Raw genomic sequence first — 26,266 nt, 5'->3', positions numbered from 1 at the left:
AGAATCTTAATCCTAATTAAAATATAATTTAACGATAATCTTAAATCTAACTAAATCCTAACAGCTCCTAAATGAAAATCCTAAGCTATACTTAGCCAATTCCTAACTAATTCATGTAGGCTCATTTTACGTAATTATAATAAAAAAATCTAAATTTATCAAACAATGTCTCTTGGCTTTTCTCGTTCTTGCATGGCCAAGCTATAATTCCTCTTCTTGTGCGTAGCTTCGGGGTTCAGACGATGATGATATCACTTTCTTACTTATTCTCTTCATTCAACACATAAAATTAAATTGAATAAAATTTTGTAACGCCCAAAAAAAGGATTATCTTCATTAAAATAGAGGGAGTAATACATAGTTTGATAAAATTATCCTGGTTAAATTATCAGCCATAACTATTATTATTATATCTTGACTAAAATATCCTTATAGTTATTTTTAGTAAGTTTATGTCTTAGGCTTTTAACCATTTCACATAATAATCAAATCTTGATACATTTTTATATACTTCTTTAAATACTTACCAAATTTAGCATATTTATCAATTTAATTGGGTAATTATAAAAATTCAATTAGGATTTGAATATTACAAAATAATATAATACTATTATTATATTATAAAAAATCATTTCGAAAGGGACGAGTTGTTGTTAACTTATTTTTTGAAAAATGACACGGAATATCATTTTTAAAGTAAAATGTCTCAATTAGTGTTGTTTCAAAAATTATAATATTAATTTCAAATTTTGATTCAATAAGTACCAAATTTATAAATTTATTTTTAATAAACAAATGTCAACGAATTTTAATTTTAAAAGTGGAGTTTGTTTTACAATTTTCTCTTAAAATATAATTTATATTGTATTAACATTTTAAAATTAAAAATTTAAAGAGATTATTATTTTAGAAAGTAAAGAACTAAAATTAAAAATTATGAAATTCATAAATTTAAAATAGTAAACTCAATTAGTATTAATATATTCACATATCAGATTTTATATTGTTACATGTGAATTGAGCTTATAATAACTCTAATTTTAAAAAGTGTGAAAAACATTAACTATATAGCTTTACAATAGTACTGTTAATAGATTAGTAAAAAACATATAATTGTTTTTTTATAAGGTTCGACGTAACGTTATAAAAATTAATAAGTAGTAATTTGAAAAATAAAAAATCGAAATTAAAATCATGAAATTATTAAAATAAAATATAAATTAATTAGTATTAGTATATTAGAATTGTGATCGACTGCTGACTAATTAACAATCCCAAATTAAGATTAAATCTTAGCCATTAGAGTAGTAGATCTAGTGATTGAAATAATGCCAAGTGGATTATATTTTAAAATTTAAAAATTAGTATTAAATAAACTTAAAGGGTAAATATATCAAATTAAAGGTAATTTCATAAGGATTATAACGAGATCTCAATTGCATATATTCCGACGATGATTGGATGATCGAATTTTAAAAATTTTATTTCAATTTTCGTATATGTTGACAAGCTGATTTTATATCAACACATGCATAAAAAAATATTAATATAATGCATGTACAATATCAATAAAACTGTGTTGATATTTTCGAGTACTTGTGTTGAACTTTTTATGTCACTATTGTAACGACCCGTTAAATCGTTACCTACACGAAAGAATAAACCACGTATCAAATACACTTTCGACAACAAATCGAGACGAAAAGTTGGATAAGAATCGCGTCACATCAGACACGTTTTCCAATTGGATAAGAATCGCGTCACATCAGACACGTTTTTCAACGCTGCATTAATTACGCGTCACATCGAAACGAAAAGACGTGAATTTTTGTCTTTTATGAAAATATTTTCTATAAATACAACCTCCTTTCATTTCATTTCATTTCTTTCGAAATCGAGAATCCGAGAGAGAGAAGAGAGAGGAGGAGCCGATGGCGGCGGATCCGCGACGGCGGATTCGTGGCAGCGGTGAAGGGAGAGGGACGAATCGTGTCAACGTTTGTTTCTACCGTTCGTTTTTCTTGATTCAAGAAGGTATATTGTTCACTTTCTATCATCCTACCCGTTTTGACCATGTTCTTGAGTCCTACATGCATGTAGATGGTGTAGGTTTGATAGATCGCAAGTTTAACGGAGGGAAAGTGTGTTTCGTAAGAACTTGTTTGATTTTGCGCTGTTGATTGAAATCATGTGTGTTGGATTGAAATATTTGGTGAATAATATGAGTTTATGTGCAAATATGTGTATGAGGAACGTGTAAGCATGATTATGTGTTATCGAGCATGAAAAATCGGTGTTTGTGTTGTGGAAGTTTTAAAAACCATATTTTCGAACTTGAACCAGAAATCTGTGATGCACGACCAGTGACTTATGATCTGTATTTGACCCATCAAACGAACGAATTTTTCTATGAAATTTTTACTGAGTAAACTTCAAGTTGTTTTCTGTGTCTCGTATAAATTTCATCCTTTTTTGTCGAAAAATGAATTTTTGAAAAATGTTTGAAGTTGACTGCGCAATTCTGCCAGTAACGTGTGTTCTCGGCCAGAATGTTTCGAAATCTGTTTGACCGACCAAATGACCTCCGATCGATGTGATTCTTGAACTAGATGAAAATTTGAAGTGTCTTCTGAGTCTTGTGAAAATTTCAGCCTTATTGGACATCGTATGAATTTACGGTGAATTTTTCAAATGAACTGCGCAGTGCTACTAGAATTTTATGTTCCGATCAGAGAGTTGCATAAATATTTTGACTGACCAAATGATATGATTTCAGTGTGAAATTTTAACTGGGTGAACTTGAATGTATCTAATGTGTTGTGACCAAATTTTAGCGTCATATGAGGAAGGATGAATTTTTGGTGAATTTTTGAAGTTTACTGCGCAATACTGTCAGAAATTATATGTTCTGACCAGAGAGTTCAATATGTGAAATGACTGACTAAATGGCGTGATTTCGATATGAAAATTTTCATGGATGAACTTGAATGTGTCCTCTGTATTGTGACCAAAATTTAGCATCTTTTGAGGTTGGGTGATTTTATAGTAATTTTTACAAAACGGTCGCGCAATTCTGCCAGTTTTCTGCCTTATTAAAATGACACCTAGTTTCAAGATTTAAAAGTGTTATATGATGCATGTATGTCCAAGAAACGTGTTTAAATGTTGAAATCACTTGTGATCAGTTGAAATGTGTCACGCGTGTCTTACACCTATGTGACGTATGCTGGGTTTGGGAAATTGAGGAAAACGACGAGAGAGAAGCGATAGGACATGCATAGTAAGATGATGTTGTGTGAGGCTGACTTGTGTTGTCATTGACAAGGGTGTTGTGTACTCGTGAACTCGAGGATCGAGAGTTGCTAAGTTGGGGTGTGAATTGCTAAGAGAACGAGGTGGGCTTTCTTTTACTAAACTCTTTTACGCTTTCAAAAGTATGATTATGGAGAAATAAGGGTGGTTTAAAGTGTTATGTCATGCCATGATGTTTTGTTTATGAGATTGTTGCCTGATGCCTAGTTCGTCTGAGCTTGCTCCGTTAGGCTATATGGCTGTAATGAATGAATGAAACGAATTCGGGTCTGAGTAGGGCCGCAAACCCTATCAGGCTGTGTACACAAGTGGGATCGTGAGCCGTCCTTGCTAGTCGGCCGGTCTCGTGGGCGAATAGTGTGGCCACACTTTCGTCGCACTATGGAAAGAGAATGTGATTGAATGATTGATGAGAAAGTGGGGAGATTGATTGTCTGGCCAGACTTTGAAATATTTTTGTGTTCTCGTGATATTTCTTAACTACATAAAACTCGAGATCACTGGTATGGATGACATAACTGTTTTTATGAAAATGTTTTTGGCATGAGCCCATTGAGTACAACAAGTACTCAGCCCTGCATGTGTTTTCCATATGTGCAGGTTGAGCGGGATGTTGCGGTGGATGTTGAGTCGGCATAGGGAATTTGGATGCGTTGTGTCTTCATACATAGGCGTCATCCTTGACTCTCTTTGAAACCTTATTTCCGCTGCTATATATATTTTTGAACTAAAATACTATTCTTTTAAGCTAATTGAGCATTTCTTATGAAATGTTATCCTTAAATGCTATACTTAAATGTTTGACCCTAGGTCACGATCGCCTCGTTTGTAACACCCCTAGTATGGGCGGTCGTGACAGAGTGGTATCAGAGCTTCGTTCTTTCGCTCTGGTCCGAGAGTCTTCTTTCACCTTAAGTCTAGATTAGTAAACCTTAAATTGGAGTGTCATGAAGGCTCAACATCCAAAGCATCACGCTCAACCAAAGAAAGTGAGGTATGTTTTAAGTTGTTGAAAGAATGTGAGATAGATGTATGAAATTGATGATGATATGATGAGGATGTTTTGGCAAGTGTACGCATGTGAATGAATGTTATACGTGAAGCTGAATTTTGATGATATGATTATGTGGAATATGAGTACGATTGACATGAAAATTTAAGCACGTGTGGTATGTTGATCATGATATTGTTATGATGTGATTATATGGAGCATGAGCAAGACTAGTATGATGACTAAGTATGTTTTATATGTGTGAAAGTACTACGCATGAGCATGTCAACATAGGATGATAGAGTGTTTTACATGAATGACGAAAGTTGATGAGTTGTTTTGAGAATGTTAAAATTTTTAGAAAATAAATGAGTAATCTAAGAATGTTGTTTCAAACATATATGTGAAGTGCATGAGTGTTTTGTTTGGAATACAAATGTGTTATGAGTTTTGAAAGATTTGCATGGTTTGATATGTAGAAAAAAAAAATGGAAAAAGGATTTTGTGGTTGATGTTTTGTAATATTAATGACTCGTTGTCTAGTGGAGTTTGATTGAGGAAAAAATGTTTATGTTATGGAAAGTTGTTAAAAAAAATGAAAAAAAAATTTTTGAAAAAAAAAAAATTTATAAAAAAAAAAATTCCTTTTCGATTGGAAAATTTAGCTATGGAAGTGTGATGTTATATATGTTATGAGGTGCGAAGTATGAAGCGTTATTCTATGGAGTGTTTTATACGAGTGATGAAAGTGGATGTTCAAGTATGTTTTGAGTTTTGAGTCAAAACCTTTACTCTAAAGTTGAAAGTGAGATGTGAAAATTTTGATGAAAGTGTGAGAGTCTGAAGAAAATTTTATTTCAAAAGGTTTAAATGATAATGAGAAGTGTGAAAGTGTTTTACTTTGAGATGTGAAAATGTCGTGTGTTATAGTACTTGTTGTGATATTTTGCTATCTACGAGATGATGAAATGTGTCGTGAACTTAGAGTGCCGAAGATGTAGACCTAGTTGACCACGCGGACCGTAGTTCTAATTTGAAAACTCACCTATTGCTTTCCCGAGCAATGAAAACGAACGAGAATGAAAAGTGGGGCGAAATTTCCAAATTATCGAGATATGAGACTAGAGTATCGAGATAGAGGATGGAGACCAGTGGACCATGAAATTTTTCTATTTCTTGGAATGACGCTATGAACTTTGTATGCGAACATAGAGTGCCTAAGAAGTATGTTAGATTAAATGATATCGAATTTAGTTGTTGACAACTGCAATATCACTTTTCCGAGTGATAGGACAAATGGAAATATGTGGTGTGAACTCGAACTTTATCGAATGATTACAAATTCAGAATCGTTTTTCCCTGAATGACGAGAACAAGGAGAATGCGAAAGGACGTAGCATATGATAAAGAGTTTAAGAAAAGAAGAAGTGCAAATTGAAGAGATGTTCCAAACGAGAAAATGTTCGAGGCAAGAAGAGATGCGAAATGATCCTACAACGGATGTAGAGATCATACCTGCGATCTAATAGATAAATCCGATCTTCGGTCAAAAGTAGTGATTCGGCGAAAACGACCGTTATAGCATGTTGAGAGCGCGAGTATAACTACAACGTTTTAAGAAAATGACGATTATCACGTGCAAGGAATATATGAAGATATGGCTTTCGACTACTGTTATTAGTTGTAACGACACGATGAATCTCAACTTGGAATCCGCAATTTAGTAGAACGATGTTACCATGTTCGGCCTCAGAAAGATGAACGAGAGAGTGTGACCCTCGTGGCTATAATGAATGATTTTAATCAGCAGTACTTACTTGGATCCTAAGAAATTCTTTCTACGTTCTTTCGATTAACGGGGAGCCCTGTTCAATTTAAGACTCTGTTTGACTCAAACCTTGCAAGTAATGCTCATTATTTCTTTTTCCTATGTCATGTCATGACTCATTTTTCAGTTCTTGAAAATTTGTGCTTGTCTTTGTAACTTTGGACATCTTGATTAGTAGTCTTCTTTGATTCATCTTTTGTAAGGACAATATTTTGACTTTATGAACTTCCGCCTTTGAGCTTCATTTCTAAAGTTGTTTGCAGTTATGACTTTCAGTACGATCCCATTCCCAAACATGTTTCTTCAAAGGATGGAATATTCTTCTTGGAACTTTTGTACACCTTTTTATTTGGTAACTATGCATGCGGCAAGTTCTTCCTTGCAGAAGTGAAAATTTTTTTTAGCTCAGTTTCACTACACATATTGTTTCATGCTCAATGATTTTTTTTCTGCAACACCAAGTTAAGGCTATTGTGTCTCTTTTTCCTTAACGTGGTTGATCTAGCCGATCTTCCTAAAAAAAGTTCACTTCACGTTGGTTGCAACCCTGTGAATCCATTGATGTGACATCATTATTCAATAACATGATGTCGTCGAACCATGATCAGTGCTACCTCATGACATTTGTCTATGCTTCTAAATCCTCCCACGATTGATCATCTCGTGTCATGACATGTGTGAACCATCATTCATTGATTTTGCAAATTTGATTTGACAATTGAAATATCTTATTTGGCAGCCTACTATGTAATTTGAGACCTGATTCAGTTTCATCCTGTTTTCAAGGCCTATCTCATATTCTTTCGAGCTCTCGTCAGAAGTAAAGTCTCAACCTTTATGAGTTTATTTGAAACCTTAATTTCCAGAATGAACATGATCAAGATCAATGAAACTTAGACCCTGCCTTACTTTTTCAAACCAATTTCTGCAAGTTGGTGATGAGATCTAAAAGAGTCTAACTAGAAGTGTTGTTCTTGTTTTCTTGATTAATTCTACAACCTTTTTGATTAAGACACCTTCAGCAGTGTTGCTACAATTTTGAATTCAGTTCATATCCAAGTAAGACTGCATGATCAATTTTCGAGTTCTTGATACTAGACTTGGAGAAAATGGAGGGGTTGAGCTTTTCGAATGCACACGGGGGAATAAGTTTCTATACTCAGACATGCGTAAAAGTGATGCACCAGCCAGAGGCAAATTTCTTTTCAAACCCCTGGCGACGAGCCGACTATTTTTTGTAAGGGATTTCTTTAAATCGACAAACCTCTATAATCTCCGCATTGCAAGCAACCATGATGATAAGGAAAGGGCGTCCGGCGTATCTTGTGTACTTGAACGGAGAGGAAAGGAAGGAATTGAGAGTGGAAGAAGTGGCAGTAGTACTAGATTTTCTCGATGTGTTTTACAGAAGCTTTGTCTGGACCGCCAACCGACAGACAATTAGAGTTCACTATTGATTTGGAACCAGGGCCTGCGCTAGTATCGAAGGCGCCATACCGAATGGCCCCTAAAGAGTTGGCAGAGTTGAAGATTCAGTTGCAAGAATTGTTAGACTTAGATTTTATCCGACCAAGTGTGACACCGTGGGGAGCGCCGGTGTTGTTCGTAAAGAAAAAAGGATGAAACGGTGAGAATGTGCATCGATTACCGTGAGCTCGACAAGATGACCTGAAGAATAAGTACCCACTGCCGAGGATTGATTATTTGTTTGACCAACTTCGAGGAGCGGGCATATTTTAAAAAAAAAAAAGGACTTGAGGTCGGGATATCATCAACTAAAGGTCCGACGAGAGGATGTACTTAAAACTGCTTTTCGCACTCGTTATGGCCATTATGAATTCGTAGTGATGCCATTTAGGCTGACCAACGCCCCGGCCGTCTTCATGGACTTGATGAACCGAGTTTTCCACGAGTATCTTGACAAGTTCGTGTTAGTCTTCTTCGACGATGTTTTAGTATACTCGAAGAACGAGGAGGAACATGGAGGGCATCTGCAAACTGTGTTGGAAACGTTACGAAGGGAGAAGCTTTATGCCAAGTTTAGTAAATATGAATTTTAGTTGACTCGAGTGAACTTTCTTGGTCATATCGTGACGGCAAATGAGATTCAAGTAGACCCCGCAAAGGTTTAGACTGTGCAAAATTTGAAATCGCAGAAAACGCCGAGTGAAATCCGCAGTTTCTTGGGATTGGCGGGATACTACCGATGCTTCATCGAGGGATTCTCTAAAATCGCGAGACCAATGACACAATAGTTGAAGAAAGGAATCAAAGAGGTTTGGACGCCGGAATGCGAGGCGAGTTTCCAACGATTGAAATAAAAGTTGACCACAACACTTGTTCTAACGGTGCCGGCAGCCAACAAGGACTTCGCCGTCTCTACTGATACATCAAAAGTAGGACTTGGATGCGTGTTACTGCAAGATGGGAAGGTGATAGCATATGCTTCCCGACAGTTGAGACCGAATGAGCTGAATTTTCCGACTCATGATTTGGAACTAGCAGCAGTAGTGCACGCACTGAAAATTTGGAGACACCATCTCTATGGAGTGTGATGTGAGATTTATACGGATCATAAGAGTCTCAAGTACTCGAGCAGAAGGAGCTAAACATGCGACAATGACGTTGGTTAGAAGTCGTGAAAGACTATGACTGTGGTATTCACTATCATCCGGGCAAGGCGAACGCAGTAGCCGATGCTTTGAGTAGGAAGAACCAACCGCAAATAGCTTATTTCCTAACGCCAGAGGAAGCGTTGATTCGCGAATTCGATAGAATGAGATTGGAAATAGTAAAAGAGCCCGAGACAGTAGGAGAAAGAATAACGACGCTAGTGATTGAGTCAGATTTGAGAACCAAGCTCATAGAAGCCCAACGACGTGATGAGAAGTTGGAAGAATTTCGTGTGAAGGTGAGAGCCGAGAAGCTCGATCATTATCGTGAGGAGGCGGGTAATGTTTTGACGTACGATGGACGATTGGGTGTGCCGAGCGATGAGGCGCTAAAAGATGAGATTATAAGTGAAGCACAATACGCCTTATACTGTTCACCTAGGAAGTACGAAGATGTATCGAGATTTGAAGCAACGTTTTTGGTGGAATGGGATGAAAGGAGACGTAGCGTCACATGTGGAACGATGTCTAGCGTGCCAACAAGTGAATGCCTTACACCAGCGGCCATATGAGAAGTTGCAACCACTCGAAATTCCCGAATGGAAGTGGGAGCATATAGCCATGGACTTCGTGATGAGTTTGCAAAAGTCACATAAGGGCAACACTGCGATTTGGGTGATTATCGATCGACTGACTAAAAGCGCGCACTTCTTACCGATTAAAGATTTCCTATGGATCGGAAAAATTAGCTAAGATCTACGTGAGTGAGATTGTACGTTTGCATGGAGTGCCAAAGACTTTTGTGTCCGACCGCGATACGAAAATCACATCAAAGTTTTGGATGAGTTTGCAACGAGATTTGGGCACGCAATTGAACTTCAGAACTGCTTATCACCCGCAATCGGATGGACAGTCAGAGAGGACGATTCAAACGCTTGAGGATATGCTACGAGCCGTTGTCTTAGATTGAGAGGAAAGTTGGGAAACTGTTCTGCCGTTGGTTGAATTCACCTACAACAATAACTACCAAGCGACGATCGATATGGCTCCGTATGAAGCTTTATATGGCAGGAAGTGTCAATCCCCACTATATTGGGATGAAGTTGGCGAGAGGAAGATGTTAAGACCCAACGCTATAAAGGAAATGACCGAAATTTTGCATCAAATCCGCGCAAGGATCAAGAAAGCTCAAGATAGGCAAAAATCGTATGCTGACGTGCGTCGAACGGAAATCAAATTCTACGTTGGTGATAAAGTGTTCTTGAAAGTACCCCCGACGAAAGAAGTTGTGAGGTTTGGAATGTAGGGCAAGTTGAAATCGCACTTTGTAGGACCGTACGAGTTTATCGATGAAGTAGGTCCTGTAGCGTACAGTTTGGCGTTACCTCCCAGTTTGGGAATGTACGTGTTTGACCCCAAGCATGTGATTCGTCAAGAAAAAGTGATCCTAAACCCCGACATGAGCTACGAGGAAAGGCTAGAGGCAATCCTAGATCGGAAGATACAAGAGTTGCGAAACAAGTCGATAGCATTCGTGAAAGTGTTGGAAACACCATGGTTCCAAGGAAGCCACGTGGGAGTTAGAAGATGGAATTAAAGAAAAGTACCCCGAGTTGTTTATGTAAGACGATCAAATTTCGGGACGAAATTTCTGTTAAGGTGGGTAGAATGTAACGACCCGTTAAATCGTTACCTACACGAAAGAATAAACCACGTATCAAATACACTTTCGACAACAAATCGAGACGAAAAGTTGGATAAGAATCGCGTCACATCAGACACGTTTTCCAATTGGATAAGAATCGCGTCACATCAGGCACGTTTTTCAACGCTGCATTAATTACGCGTCACATCGAAACGAAAAGACGTGAATTTTTGTCTTTTATGAAAATATTTTCTATAAATACAACCTCCTTTCATTTCATTTCATTTCATTTCTTTCGAAATCGAGAATCCGAGAGAGAGAAGAGAGAGGAGGAGCCGATGGCGGCGGATCCGCGACGGCGGATTCGTGGCAGCGGTGAAGGGAGAGGGACGAATCGTGTCAACGTTTGTTTCTACCGTTCGTTTTTCTTGATTCAAGAAGGTATATTGTTCACTTTCTATCATCCTACCCGTTTTGACCATGTTCTTGAGTCCTACATGCATGTAGATGGTGTAGGTTTGATAGATCGCAAGTTTAACGGAGGGAAAGTGTGTTTCGTAAGAACTTGTTTGATTTTGCGCTGTTGATTGAAATCATGTGTGTTGGATTGAAATATTTGGTGAATAATATGAGTTTATGTGCAAATATGTGTATGAGGAACGTGTAAGCATGATTATGTGTTATCGAGCATGAAAAATCGGTGTTTGTGTTGTGGAAGTTTTAAAAACCATATTTTCGAACTTGAACCAGAAATCTGTGATGCACGACCAGTGACTTATGATCTGTATTTGACCCATCAAACGAACGAATTTTTCTATGAAATTTTTACTGAGTAAACTTCAAGTTGTTTTCTGTGTCTCGTATAAATTTCATCCTTTTTTGTCGAAAAATGAATTTTTGAAAAATGTTTGAAGTTGACTGCGCAATTCTGCCAGTAACGTGTGTTCTCGGCCAGAATGTTTCGAAATCTGTTTGACCGACCAAATGACCTCCGATCGATGTGATTCTTGAACTAGATGAAAATTTGAAGTGTCTTCTGAGTCTTGTGAAAATTTCAGCCTTATTGGACATCGTATGAATTTACGGTGAATTTTTCAAATGAACTGCGCAGTGCTACTAGAATTTTATGTTCCGATCAGAGAGTTGCATAAATATTTTGACTGACCAAATGATATGATTTCAGTGTGAAATTTTAACTGGGTGAACTTGAATGTATCTAATGTGTTGTGACCAAATTTTAGCGTCATATGAGGAAGGATGAATTTTTGGTGAATTTTTGAAGTTTACTGCGCAATACTGTCAGAAATTATATGTTCTAACCAGAGAGTTCAATATGTGAAATGACTGACTAAATGGCGTGATTTCGATATGAAAATTTTCATGGATGAACTTGAATGTGTCCTCTGTATTGTGACCAAAATTTAGCATCTTTTGAGGTTGGGTGATTTTATAGTAATTTTTACAAAACGGTCGCGCAATTCTGCCAGTTTTCTGCCTTATTAAAATGACACCTAGTTTCAAGATTTAAAAGTGTTATATGATGCATGTATGTCCAAGAAACGTGTTTAAATGTTGAAATCACTTGTGATCAGTTGAAATGTGTCACGCGTGTCTTACACCTATGTGACGTATGCTGGGTTTGGGAAATTGAGGAAAACGACGAGAGAGAAGCGATAGGACATGCATAGTAAGATGATGTTGTGTGAGGCTGACTTGTGTTGTCATTGACAAGGGTGTTGTGTACTCGTGAACTCGAGGATCGAGAGTTGCTAAGTTGGGGTGTGAATTGCTAAGAGAACGAGGTGGGCTTTCTTTTACTAAACTCTTTTACGCTTTCAAAAGTATGATTATGGAGAAATAAGGGTGGTTTAAAGTGTTATGTCATGCCATGATGTTTTGTTTATGAGATTGTTGCCTGATGCCTAGTTCGTCTGAGCTTGCTCCGTTAGGCTATATGGCTGTAATGAATGAATGAAACGAATTCGGGTCTGAGTAGGGCCGCAAACCCTATCAGGCTGTGTACACAAGTGGGATCGTGAGCCGTCCTTGCTAGTCGGCCGGTCTCGTGGGCGAATAGTGTGGCCACACTTTCGTCGCACTATGGAAAGAGAATGTGATTGAATGATTGATGAGAAAGTGGGGAGATTGATTGTCTGGCCAGACTTTGAAATATTTTTGTGTTCTCGTGATATTTCTTAACTACATAAAACTCGAGATCACTGGTATGGATGACATAACTGTTTTTATGAAAATGTTTTTGGCATGAGCCCATTGAGTACAACAAGTACTCAGCCCTGCATGTGTTTTCCATATGTGCAGGTTGAGCGGGATGTTGCGGTGGATGTTGAGTCGGCATAGGGAATTTGGATGCGTTGTGTCTTCATACATAGGCGTCATCCTTGACTCTCTTTGAAACCTTATTTCCGCTGCTATATATATTTTTGAACTAAAATACTATTCTTTTAAGCTAATTGAGTATTTCTTATGAACTGTTATCCTTAAATGCTATACTTAAATGTTTGACCCTAGGTCACGATCACCTCGTTTGTAACACCCCTAGTATGGGCGGTCGTGACAACTATGTTGATATTTGTAATACTAATGTTGATATTTTCGAGTACTTGTTTTAACCCGATCCTAGTATATTATATATCATATTTTAATTAATTGCGTGTAATTGTGAGTTTTAAGCTAAGAGCAATAATAGTATTTCATAAAGATACAAAGAAAATTTCAAATATATACCTTTAAATATATAGCTTTAAAATATAATTAAATAGATTAGTTGAGAAATTGTGAATTTAAAGATATTAAAATTGTTAAATGTCTTGAATTAAATTCAAAATTATGAAATAGTTAAATTCACTCAATTAGTATTAATGCATCATGTATCAAATTTGAATTTGTTGCGTGTTATAGTGAGTTAAGCTAAGAACGGTAGTATTTTATAAATAAAAGGAAAAAATATTAACCACATCTCTTTACAATATTAGTATATATTCGAGTTAAGAACATGTTATTAATTTTTTGATCGAGCTTCGAGTTTAACGTTCCAAGAATTAAGAATTCAAAGAAATTAAAGTTTTGGATAGTAAAGAATTGAAATCAAAATTATAAATTTTTAAATAAAAACTGTAAACTCAATTAGTATTAATATACCACATATCAAATTTTAATTTATTGCATGTTATAGTGAATTGAGCTAAGAAATCTAATATTTTTATAAAGAATCATGTAAATAAAAAGTGAAAAAAAACAAACAAGTTCATAAATATTGAAACAGATATACTACACTAAAGGTGGAAAGAAATAAAATAAAGTGTCCATCATAAACATGTGGTTCCATATTACCAAATAAGTTACTCCCCCTAGTCCTATACATGCATAATTATAAAGCACGTCCTTAATATGTGCAATTAATAAAACAATTTAATATAAAATATAAATATAATTAAAAATAAAATATAATACACAATTACTACTTAAATCCTATTATGCTTTGTACGTCTCTCTCCCAATAAAAAAACACAGAGACTGGGCCAGACAGATCAATCCAACCCTAATCATCCAACTTTGCAACTAAACCAACAAAAAAAGAGAAATGTGACACCAACATGTAATTGGGACTCCTTTTCTTCGCTTCAACTAAACAGAAAAGACCCATTACAACTACTACTATTTGTAACCTGCAAAATGAAGTGGAAATTTCCATCAGTTAGGGATGTAACTTTTCCTCATCTACAAAGAAATGTTGAAAGAATCTTAACATAGTTTTGGATATTCTATGCATTTATTAAACAAGTTTTCATCTCTCAGCAGCCTTTAGGTATGGTAAGCAATTTCAAAGACCATAGAGACAACAAAACAAGATACCAAAAAAGAACAACTCAAGTCCTCTTTATATTGAATCAAATTGGAAATTTAAAATTCAAATAATTCAGCATTAAAATATGTTGCCACATCCATTTACAACATCATCCAAGGGCATTGGTAAGAAATAGACAAATAAGATAAATGTTGGGGTGTAAAACAGCATACCTAAAGAATCCAGGGGTAAACAAGCACTTACAAATAACTCTAATGTTATGGCCTTCTATTGAATTATCAACAAAAGTCACTCAAAATTCTCCATAGCTGAATGAAGGTCAGAAGAGCGTCTTCTGAAAAGCGGTTCCATGTGGGAAGATGTCACGTTAGATCGCCACCTATCAGAATCATACATCTCATTCCATGCCTGTACTAGCTCGTCGACCTTGAATCCTACATTAGACACATTAGAGGGGAAGGATGAGCAAGTGAAGGAATCATTTATGAGAAACATGAAACAAGCAAATAATAAACCGTATTGTACCTTCTAAAGCAGTGTCGTTCGAGCAATGATTTTTTATTAGTACAGTAATATCTGTTTCTGATGCTCCAGCAAGTTCAAACTTTTCAACTGCAACCTCTAGGCATTCTTCCCAAGTTTGGAGGCTCAACTTATATTCCACAAGGGAACGCTCATACAGCATTGTACCCCATAAGAGATTGATCTGGGACCTCATATTTTTAGCTTGCTCAGAAGCTTCATCAGCTGAGATATCTTTAAATAACCCACCTAAACCAAATTTTTGAAACAAAGCTTTATCTGTTTCATATTTCGAGATTCCATTAAGGCGTTGTTCTTCAATCTCTTCCCAGATTTGCATCCCTTTCTCCATGCTATCTTCAGCTTTGTTATATAGTTCCAATATCTGTGAACATGAGCCTATCTCTAAGTCAGACTTGCTCCCAAGCACATAATACCAGGAAAGCTTCACTTGTTCAAATTGCTGCAGGCCAAGAGCAAGATACCCTTCATAAAAGTCTGGCTTGACTTTAAGAGCTTCCTCGTACTTCATGCCCGCCTTTGTGTATTGTTTTTGTGCCCAATCATAAGCATCTTTAACCTGCACCACTGATGATCCAGTGGCTTCAGATAAACTATCTGCATCAGAAGCCATCCTTTTCCTTGCCTTAGACAAGTGAACGTTTCCCCAGTTAAACAAGGCTAAAGCAGTTAACTCCCGGAACTTGGCTGCAGCTATGTCAAATAACTCTTGAGCTTCTTTACTTGTAACAGTATGTTCCAGTGCTTCTGAATATAATTTCATTCCCATTTGCTGAATATCCATGTATGAATCACAGTCAAACCCGACATGACTCTTGAACAGACTTGCAAACTGGACGATCCAATCCTCAATACAAGTTGACCCTTTGTCATCTGCATGAATGTTCTTTGTCACCACCAATGGTTTCTGATGGCCTTTGCTTAACGCTTCTTCAATGCCCGTGCCTTCATAAATAGGTTCTTTGTCAGGACTAACTTCAGCAATGTACAGTCTAAAAAATCCTTGAGGATGAACCAGTCCTTCAGCTACCCTCAGCTCATCCGTGGTAGTGATGGTAACCAAGTCCCCTTCTTGATCCTTATACTTGATCAGTACACCCATCAAACTTGGGAACCTGTCAACAACTATATCCCTCAACAGACGAGCCCCGCAATTGACAGGCAACTGCGCCCCTCGTATATCCTCACCATGAACCAATTTCACCGACTTCATAACCACTTTCTCCTCTACAACCACCTTATGCTCTGTCTTCTTTTCCACAACTTCATTCACATTCTTCAACTTGGTATTTTTCTTCCTTTTCCCCTTCTCTTTGGCAATCTTTCCAGGCACAGGCGGGGGCGGGGGTACAGGCAGAGGAACATTCTCATGGGGCAAAAGAACCTCCTTATCTCCAATCTGAAGGCCGCCTTTCTCAATCCCCCTTCTCACATTCTCCGCGATCTCCAAAGCAGTGGCATTATTAGGCTCCATGCTCAACACAATACTCACATCTGTTAGAGCCAAGTCAAGCCGATTCAAAGCCTCATAGCACCTCGCCCGCTTAAGCAGAGCCTTGCTAAACTTGGGAGCTACTTGAAGAGCCAAATTGCACTCGTTCACAGCTCTCGGGTGCTCACCGATCCCCATTTGCATGTAACAAGCTGCCATGTTAGTCCGCAGCGATGCAACATCGATATGATTGGGCGGCAGCAATTTGAGAGCCTTCTCATAGTTGGACATGGCGCCCTCGTGGTCGTGTTTCTGGTACAACCTCTTCCCTTCTTGCTTCAGTTCCTTAGACATGTAGATGAAAATGGCGGTGTCTTCATCGCGTTTGCCGGCCTTCGCGTCGGATTTCGACCCTATTTGGTATCTCCTCCTAGCGGTGGTAGGCTTTCCCATATCTCTCAACCCCCGAAATTAATCAAACCTACCTTAAAACACCACAAAATCAAATCAATTAAACGCATCAAACAAATGAGGGAATGCTTCCAGAACCAATCTCCTCTCGATCAATAAATAGAAAAAATCAATGAAAAAGTTGCAGAGAAATTAAAATAGAAGCGCGCGAAACAAAATCCAAAAATGGAATAATTAATATACCTGGGATAAAGGAGCTTCCAAAATTGAGATAAAGGGATGTGAGACAAAGGGGAATGCATGAAAACAAAACAAGGAATAACTGGGAAAGGCAAAAGAAATGAACGTTTTTTGTCTCTAAATTTCGAATTTCCAGCTAGGGTTTCAAATTTCCAGTCTTTCCAACCCAACTACATTATTACTATTCAATAAAGATTGTAGAGGAATGTGGTGCGATCATGCAATAATGTCGTAGAATTTCCTATTTAGGCGGAGAATGAAATGTTATGGGACCCACATTTTTGCATATATTCCAGATATATAGATTGTGCTCTTATTTTCTGTAAACATACAGCTTATAATTAAATTGATTATCGTAGTTTAGCAAAACATCAGAGGAAGGATAAAAGTTCAAAGGAATTATGATTATAGAAAAGGAGTGATCAAAATTAATACGATACAATCCTAACATAGTTTTACTCAAAATATGATTATAGAAAAGGAGTGATGATCAAAATCCCATTTTTTGGAGGAAGTGAAAAGAGTAATTCACATGTAATAATTGAAGAGTCGAGTGTATGAAACAATCATAATTTGGATAGGATATTTATACAGTAGTATTACACTTGGAATTTGCAGTAAGTTGAACAATGACAACGTTAGAGAAGCTAAAGAGAGGTGGTTGATTGACCTTTTTATTATCCATTTGGGCCTATTTTCTATTTTCTATTATCCAGTCTACTTCATTAGAAGGTTTTTTTCTTTTAGTAACATAAATTGTTTTTATTTCTCATAAGCTAAAAATGATTACGGAAATAGGGGATACATTAATATTTTATTTTATAGAGGTTAGAGCGTTAAGTATAAAAATTTGAATAAAATTTCGAATATACACCTATATATTACGTGAATTACTACTTCTCAAATGTATAAAAATAGTCATGTACATTTAAGTTTGATTGATCAGGAAAAACCAAAATTTCAACTAAAGTATATAAATTTATGTTTGATTACTCTCTAAGCACATTCTGTACTGCAAAACAAACCCAACACAGTTGCCATGAAAAGGTTGTCCGATTTTTAAAATATTGATCGCAACTCATGAACAAAACACAAGAATCACAATTCACAAGCACCATAACTGAATAAAAAATAAAATAAAATTATTTGGTATCTTTCACTCGAAACATTATACTCCACAGTCCACATGGTACAAAATATAATACAAAAATAATAATGAACCATCTCTATGGCTCCCACATGGTACATTAATTATATGACTATCAAAATTAACTTATAGAATAAGTGCTCCATCTTATTTTATTTTCTTTCCTACGTTATTCTCTACTTATTTTTTTTCTATTCTATTCTATTCTATTCTATTCTATTCTATTCTCTTCTCACTTAATTTAATATAGTATATTTTTATGTTTCGTGCCAAAAAGAATGCATCGAATAACTTGAAACGGAGGAAGTATTAATTAGTTAAATTAGTATATCAAATTCAAATTAATGTAAAAATAGCTAGAGACGACTAAATAAATTGAAGTCAGTACGATGTATTACAAGTAGGTAACTTGTAGTACAATCAAACTTTGTAGTATATGACAATCAAGCTTGTAGTACATATTTTGAATTTTGAGTATGTAGTTAAAATTTGTTAATTTTGAATCTTTGATGAATATAAAGAAAAGAAAAGGGTGCGATGCATATAGTACCATTGACCATCATTTTCATGTGCAAGTTGTACATAATATTTGTATCCATAGCCTAATTGCTATCGGTAACTAGTAAATGTTCTAATGAATCACGACAACAACTAGTGACAGCTAATAATATTTCAATATAACCTTATATTAAATTATAAGTTTAATTTAATTAGTAAAAAGCTAATTGAGGAGGTCATATTCAAAACCTTCTATAGATCCATGACCGAGCCCAAGAAACGACTCACAATGAGGGAAGTTGTGGAACAGCTGGAGGTAGCCCTTTAAAAACAGGAGACAGCACAAAGATTAATGTGAATTTTTTCAAATATTGGATGTCATCGATCTTGATCTTCTCGCTTTTCTTGCTACAGGATTAATGCGGTCGATGTTGATACGCTGTCAAAGGCCCTCCTTGCCATTCATTGCTTTTATAGAATATGTCCCTTTCATTCTATTTGGTGAAACAATGTATAATAGATTCAAAGGAGTCATGGAAAATGGAGAGGAAGCAACAATTTATAGGCTTTTTACTACATGCCAAAGCAGAAATCTATAGCAAATGCTTGGTTACAGTTACACTCCTCCATATTGGCCTATCTGCTTTACTAATATGGAATGCCTTATTTGGTAGGTTTCAAGACCATTATATAAGCTGAAGCATGAGAATGTCACGACCGCCCTTTAGGGTTAGTAAAAGCGGCGATCGTGATTAAGAGACTTGATGAACAGACATAGTAAACTAGGGTTTCAATAACGGTTTGACCAAGAATTTAAGTTAAATAAATAAACGACCAAGGGTATTTATGTTTAATAAAGGAAAAGACTTAAAGGTTTGACATTATCCAAAAGATGACGGGTTTTCCACATCCAATTAAACGGTTTCAAAGTTTAATAAAAGATAAGTAAAGAAAATGTCACAGCGGAAGCATCCAAGAGAAGAGTGAAGTCATGTGTGAAGACACCACGACACTCGGAGTTTCAAGACAACCATAGTAATTCATTTATTTGTGCTCAACACCACCAACCACTCGTCGCCGCTCAACCTACACATAGGGAAAACACATGCAGGGCTGAGTACTATAAAATACTCAGTGGCTCATGCCGAAAACATTTTAGATAAGAGTATATTTTATCATGCCATATGTAAGTAACCATCGGGGTTTTAGCTTTAGAAAGGCCCGGGGCACCAAAATATTCCATTGTTCAAAAACCGCGACTGCGCAGTCATTTTTCCATAGACGTCAACCATATCTACTCATACATGACAAGGAATGCGGCCGCAAACCAGGTCACTAGACCGGCCAGCCCTTACGCTAGCACACGGTCTACCATAGGTGTACACTAATCCAAGTAGGGTTTGCGACCCTACGAGGACCCGAATTCGATTTAAACAATAGTGGCAAATGACACATCAGATAGGCATGTTAAAACATAACACGACATGATAAACATAGAAATTTTCCGTCAATAAAGCATTTAGGACATTGTTCTCATTTAAAAGAAAGCCCACCTCGACCGTTTAGATTTCAAGTACTGCTTTCCCTTTGTTATCACGTTTCGCGCACGAGTTATCACCTTTAGATAATATGTAATACCAATCAGTCACAAACGTTGACTCATAATTATGCATGTCCCCACGTTTTTCCTTTTTCCCCATCGACAAAAGAAAACACACTATAGCATACATCCTTGAATAACACATCACTTCATCATAGAGTGGTTCTTTAACACATATATAAATCATGTATATCACTTCACATAACAACATAGTTGCTTTTTTTTTGTAAAGATAGGAATCTGGCAGCACTACGAAATCATTTTGTAAAAATCATAAAGAATTCACCCGACTTCCGTTAGGGCTAAAATTTTACCACAATGCAGTAGACTCATCAAATAACTTCCAGTTAAAAATTTACGTCAAAATAACCTTTTTAGGTCGGTCAAATCGAAAACGTAACCTACTGGTCGAGAAAACATTTCCGGGCAGAACTGCGCAGTTAACTTCAAAAATTTACCAAAACTTCATCCTTTGTACAAAAGGGTTGAAACTCACACACAACATAGAAGACACCATGAAGTTTACTCAGAAAAAGGAATCGAACAAAAAGGAGTTCATTTGTTCGGTCAAATACGCGTCGGAGCCTACTGTCCGAACTCACCGTTTTTTTCATGTTTCAAAATTCGAATTAGGGTTTTATCCCCATTCATTCAAACACACCCTTTTCATGCTTCTAACACACAAACATGCTTAAAATAGTCCTCACACTCATGTTTTCATATAATCACACATCATTCACCAATGATCTATTTAGACTTCACGCAATTTGTATTCAAACGCATACACACATACAAACACAAATTCCCCACCGAATAGATCCTTAGATTTGAGATCCCTACACTCACTATATGCATGAGGGAGTCAAAAGAATGTTTGAATGGAGAGGATGAAGAATAGAGGTTTGATTGTACCTTCCTTGATCGAAACAATCGGTAGAACAAATAGAAATCTTGATTCTTCAACAAACTCTTGGCAAGGGTGCAAAGGATCTTGAGTGGAGTAGAAGAACAAGTGTGAGAGGAGTGGAGGGGATGGGCGTGTGGAAAGAGGGAGTAGGCGTGTGAGATTGTGGTGGCTAGGGTTAGGGGTTTAGTCTCTTATTTATATAGTTAAGAATAGAATACCCCACAATTAATGAAAGATTTGGGAGAATTAATTAGATGAGGATTTGGGGAGATTTGAAGGGGGAGAGTGGCGTGAATTTGGGGAGGAATAAGGAGGAAATTTAAAAAATCATAGGCTATTTAATTAGCATATGATTAAATTTGTATTTCACGGAGTAGAATAAAATAATACGGAGCAGAAAATTAATAAAAATCCTCACACATTATAAGGAAGTAGGCGTGTGATTTTGGCCCTCCCACAAGGAAAAATATCTAAATCTTTAATAAAATAAAGTAAGGTAATATTTGCTAAAATAATCCAATTCATTCATGGAGAGAAATAAAGAAGGGATCCAAATAAATAATAAATAATTCCTCCCTCTCACAAAATTTGGAAGATTTCGAAATCTCCCTTAGTACAACAATAGGAGTCGATTTTCTCATGAAGAAATAAAGTAATTAGGCTTTGGATTTAATTGGATAATTATCCCAAGCAAATAATTAAATCCAAGAAAATAGAATTCCTCTCCAATGATTAATAGTGGTCGAAAATTTCTCAACAAAAGGGCAAGGTAATTATTGATGATCCTATTTAAATCTCACTCACCCTTAGGAAGAAATAATTCACCGCAATATATTTCATCCTGCATCAGTTATTTAAAAGCCATGTCATAAAATCAACGAATTTGACTTGGTCAAAACAAAATTAGGTCACCAAGGAAGTCACATAACTATTTGTCATTTAATTCGCGACCATCAAAGAAATAAAAGCACTCGACTTAGGGTTCAAAAAAAATAGGGTTCAAAAAGTGGGGCGTTACAGAGAACGTGGTCGAACTTGTTGTTTACAATTTGGAGGGCCGTGAACAGGTCTTGGCGTATGATTTTGCTCCACGACCACGATGGTCCCTATATGACATCCTTCATCAACAACTGAAAGAAAACAAGTTAGACGAGGTTGTGGTTGCTAAATTAAAAGCAGACTACCCGTGCAAGCCAGATACGAAGGTGGTAATTAACTTGTTTATCCGATAAGTCAGTCTCTTGCATTCGATTTCATGATTATGATGATTTGTTTTAAAAACAGATGGCTCAAGTTGCTTATAACTTGGATCAAGATACCCCTTAGCAATTGGGAAGACCTGGATGGCTCTGTAAGATACCATATTTGTTAGGGTTTGTATACTAGAAATCACCTTTCGAGTGATTGAATACTGTAAAACTCTATATTTTATTTTCCAATGAATGCAACAGATTATTTTTGTCATAATGTTGTTATGTATAACATTTAATGGATGTTTATTGCATAATTAAATGTATAAGCAATGTAACAAAATCTAAGTCTTTGTTTTAGTAGTGTCACGACCGCACTTTATAAGGATAGAAAGCACGGTGGGTCGCGACTAATGGGGGAATTAAGAAGCGGGGAAGAAAGGGGAAACAATCAAGGGGTGCGACATGTAAATCAAAAGATGAAACTTTATTACCAAATTATAGTTTGGAATCACGAAGCAACAAGGTTCGTAGGGAAATAGTCCAACAGATTAAAGAAAAAACATAAGAGTTTTAAAACTTGGCATAGTGGAAGCATTTGAGAGTTGGCTACTACTATGTATGAAGACACAACCGTAATATTTCTTGAATACGGTCTTTGTCCGAATGCTCAACATCCTCCGTCCTCGTCAACGCTCAACCTGCACATAGGGAACATGCAGGGGCTGAGTACTTGATACACTCAATGAACTCATGCCCAAAATACATTTTATCAATAAAGTTATGTCAAGCCATCGTTGAGTGAAACTCGGGGTTTACATTAAAATGCCGAGAAATAATAAAATTATTTCCATAAAAAGGTGTCTGCGCAGACAAATATCATCGTCGTCCTCCATCATGTACCATATCTGAACCATCATGTGAAACGAGAATGTGGCCACAAACTCGATCACTGGACCGTCCGACCCAAAGGACGACTCACGATCCCCATCAGTGCACTAGCCTAAGTAGGGCTTAGACCCTAGTTAGACCCGAATTCGTTAACCATCAAAGTCTAGTAGAACATTATTCTATTAGTGTCACGACCGCCCATACATACTAGGGATACTACAAACATGGCGATCGTGACCAACAATAACGACAACATACAAGGATGACAGTTTATGAAAACTCAATTAGCTTAAAGGAAGAAAATATTTCAGTTTAAAGAAGTTTAATGTTATAAGTTTACTATTAATTAGAAACGACTTTTGACAGCTGTTTTTAAAAGAAGAAGCGGAGAAAATAAATATTAAAATTCAATTAACTTCTAAAAGAAACATTTGGTTTAATCCACGGAAAAACCATTTTAGAGTAACAATGTAAACACAAGGTTAAAGTCTAACACAACTAAACATGCTCAAACACAGTACGAAAAAGAATAAAGTCTTGAGGCATAATTCAAAAATATAGCAGCGAAAATAAGGTTCAAAGAGAGTCAAGGATGACGCCTATGTATGAAGACACAACGCATCCTAAGTTCTTAGGCCAACTCAACATCCTCCGCAACATCCCGCTCAACCTGCACATAAAGAAAACATATGCAGGGCTGAGTACTTGTTGTACTCAATGGGCTCATGCCGAAGACATTTTATAATAGTTATGTCATCCATACCAGTGATCTCGAGTTTTTATGTGTAGTTAAGAAGATATCACGAGAACACAAAAATATTTCAAAGTCTGGCCAGACAATTTATCTCCCCACTTCACATCAATCCATCAATCACAATCATCATATCACAGTGCGACGATAGTGTGGCCACACTATTCGCCCACGAGACCGGCCGACTAGCAAGGACGACTCACGATCCCACCAGTGTACACAGCCTGATAGGGTTTGCGGCCCTACGCAGACCCGAATTTATTTCACAACACAGCCCTATAGCCTAACGGAGCAAGCTCAGACGAACTAGGCATTCAGACAACAATCTCACAAACAAAAACATGGCATGACATAACAGTTAAACCACCCTTATAACATCACCTCGTATTTTCAGAAAAATAAAGAGATTTGAAAAAAAAAGCCCACCTCGATTGCTTAACAACACAAAATCCAACTTATGGCAACTCTCGTTCCTCGAGCTCACGTATACACAATCACCCTTGCCAACGACCACACAATCAACCTTCCATCAATTTATATTATCATGCATGTCCTATCGTTCTTTTTTTTTTCAATCCCTTAAATTACCCGTCCCAACATTCATCAACATAAGGAAAAATATGCCATAATATTTTTCAACGTGTCACACATAATCACATCATAAGATACCTTCTCAAATCATACATGCATAATATAATTCATTAAAACTTGGCAACAAGTGATATTTTCACATAACAACAAATCTGGCAGAACTGCACGGTTGGTTTGTAGAAATCACTAAAAATCCAACCGACCTCATATGAAACTGAACTTGGTCACAACATGGTAGACACATTCAAGTTCATCCAGTTAAAATTTCACACTCAAATCATGTCATTTGGTCGGTCAAAACATTAATGCAACTCTCTGGTCGGAACATAAAAATTCTGGCAGCACTGCGCAGTTCATTTTTAAAATTCACCAAAAATTCATCCGATGCCCAATGAGGCTGAAATTTTCACACAACTCAGAAGACACTTCAAATTTGGTCGGTCGAATAGAAAACGGAACTTTCTGGGCGAGAACATAAGTTTCTGGTAGAATTGCGCAGTCAACTTCAAACATTTATTAAAAATTCATTTTTCGACAAAAAAGGTTGAAATTCACACGGAGCACAGAAAACACCTTGAAGTTTACTCAGTAAATATTTCATACGAAAATTCGGTCGTTTGATTGGTCAAAAACACGTCGGAACCCACTGTCCAAACACCACAGTTTTCAGGCTTCAAAATTTCGAAATTAGGGTTCTCACAATTTTTCATCCAAATACAATTTTTCATGCTTACAACGCACAATCGTGCTTAAAAACTTCTCACAATCATGTTCACATATAATCTCACATCATTCACCAATGATTTAATCAAACTTCACACATATTCATTCAAAATCGCATATTCACCAATGTTCTCATACAAACACAAATTTCCACCGATTAATTATGTGATCTAAGATTCTTACACTCACTATATGCATGAAGGAATCAAGAACAAGGCTTCAATGGAGAAGATGAGGAAAAGATTCAATTATACCTTCTTGAATCGAAAACCAAACGGTAGAAGCAAGGATTGATGCGATTCGTCGGGAACTCTTGACAATCAAACTCCAATGGATGCAAGAACAAGGATTGGAAGGAATTTTGGAGAGGGTGAAGAGAGGGAGGAAAAATGTGTGGGGGAGGATGGAGGAGGCATGTGAATTGTGGGAGAGATTAGGGTTAGTTTTTTTTATTTATAATCAAGGATTTATTCCTCCACAAAAAAAAACAATTAAAAATTGTTCAAGGCGAGTACTTTTGAGAGGAAAGGGGTTGTGGGATTTTTTTTTACTAATTAATTAGAGATATGGTTCAAATCAAATTTATTTGGAGAGAAAGAATCCCACAAAATAGGAACAAAATATTAATCCCTTTAAAATATAGGGAGGGGTCAAAAATTATGATTATTTCCACAAGGAAATAATTTAAATCCTAATTTAAATAGGCTAAGGAAAGATTTGGCAAGATATGGTAAGATTTAATTGGATTTTAATTCAAGGAAATAAACAAAGTACCAATTAAATCTACAAAACAATTCCTTCTCCTAATTAATAGGAGAATTTAAAAAATTTCAAGGGATGGACAAGTGGTCGAAAATCATGTAGAATAACATAGGGACAATTTGGTTTGAATTTAATTTAGATAAATATCCCAAAGCAATTAATTAAATCCAAGAAAGAGAATATAATTTCCAATAATTGAATGGATCAACAATTTTCAATAATTTGGCTAGAGTAAAAATGCATGATATCATTTATTTAATTCCCCACATTGGAAAATGTATATAACACTGCGTTCCACATCACTCGTGCCAATTTATTTCACATAATCAACTCGATCACATAGAAACAAATACATTTCATAAAAGA

General features: G+C 36.4%; 1 protein-coding gene across 4 annotated transcripts; it reads right to left on the bottom strand.

Annotated features, from left to right (window-relative positions):
- Positions 1-13,805: 13,805 nt before the first annotated feature.
- LOC121757966 (protein PHOX1-like) lies at positions 13,806-17,112 on the bottom strand. 4 transcript variants are annotated; one of them, XR_006041284.1, is made up of 4 exons: positions 16,844-17,112; positions 14,740-16,674; positions 14,427-14,648; positions 13,806-14,074 (listed from the first exon to the last, which is right to left on the bottom strand). XR_006041284.1 is itself a non-coding variant. In XM_042153415.1 (4 exons), the coding sequence occupies exons 2-3, from the start codon at positions 16,640-16,642 to the stop codon at positions 14,503-14,505; spliced, it is 2,049 nt and encodes a 682-aa protein (XP_042009349.1). In that variant the 5' UTR covers positions 16,643-16,674; positions 16,844-17,112; the 3' UTR covers positions 13,806-14,074; positions 14,458-14,502. The 4 variants fall into 4 exon arrangements, 3 of the variants coding, with proteins under 3 accessions (XP_042009349.1, XP_042009347.1, XP_042009348.1); XM_042153415.1 differs by having other exon boundaries at positions 14,458-14,648; XM_042153413.1 differs by lacking the exon at positions 13,806-14,074 and having other exon boundaries at positions 14,259-14,648.
- Positions 17,113-26,266: the final 9,154 nt, after the last annotated feature.

The sequence above is a fragment of the Salvia splendens genome, chromosome 12 (assembly GCF_004379255.2).
Source record: "Salvia splendens isolate huo1 chromosome 12, SspV2, whole genome shotgun sequence".
Lineage (NCBI taxonomy): Eukaryota > Viridiplantae > Streptophyta > Magnoliopsida > Lamiales > Lamiaceae > Salvia > Salvia splendens.
Note: the sequence above shows the minus strand (reverse complement) of the source record. Positions and strands in the feature narration are given on the sequence as shown.

Excerpts from the sequence above, each read along its gene's own strand:
- LOC121757966 (XM_042153415.1), bottom strand. The coding sequence starts at position 16,642 with ATGGGAAAGCCTACCACCGCTAGGAGGAGATACCAAATAGGGTCGAAA. Across the intron at positions 14,649-14,739 it reads GAACGACACTGCTTTAGAAG|GATTCAAGGTCGACGAGCTA; the intron begins GTACAATACGGT and ends TGTCTAATGTAG.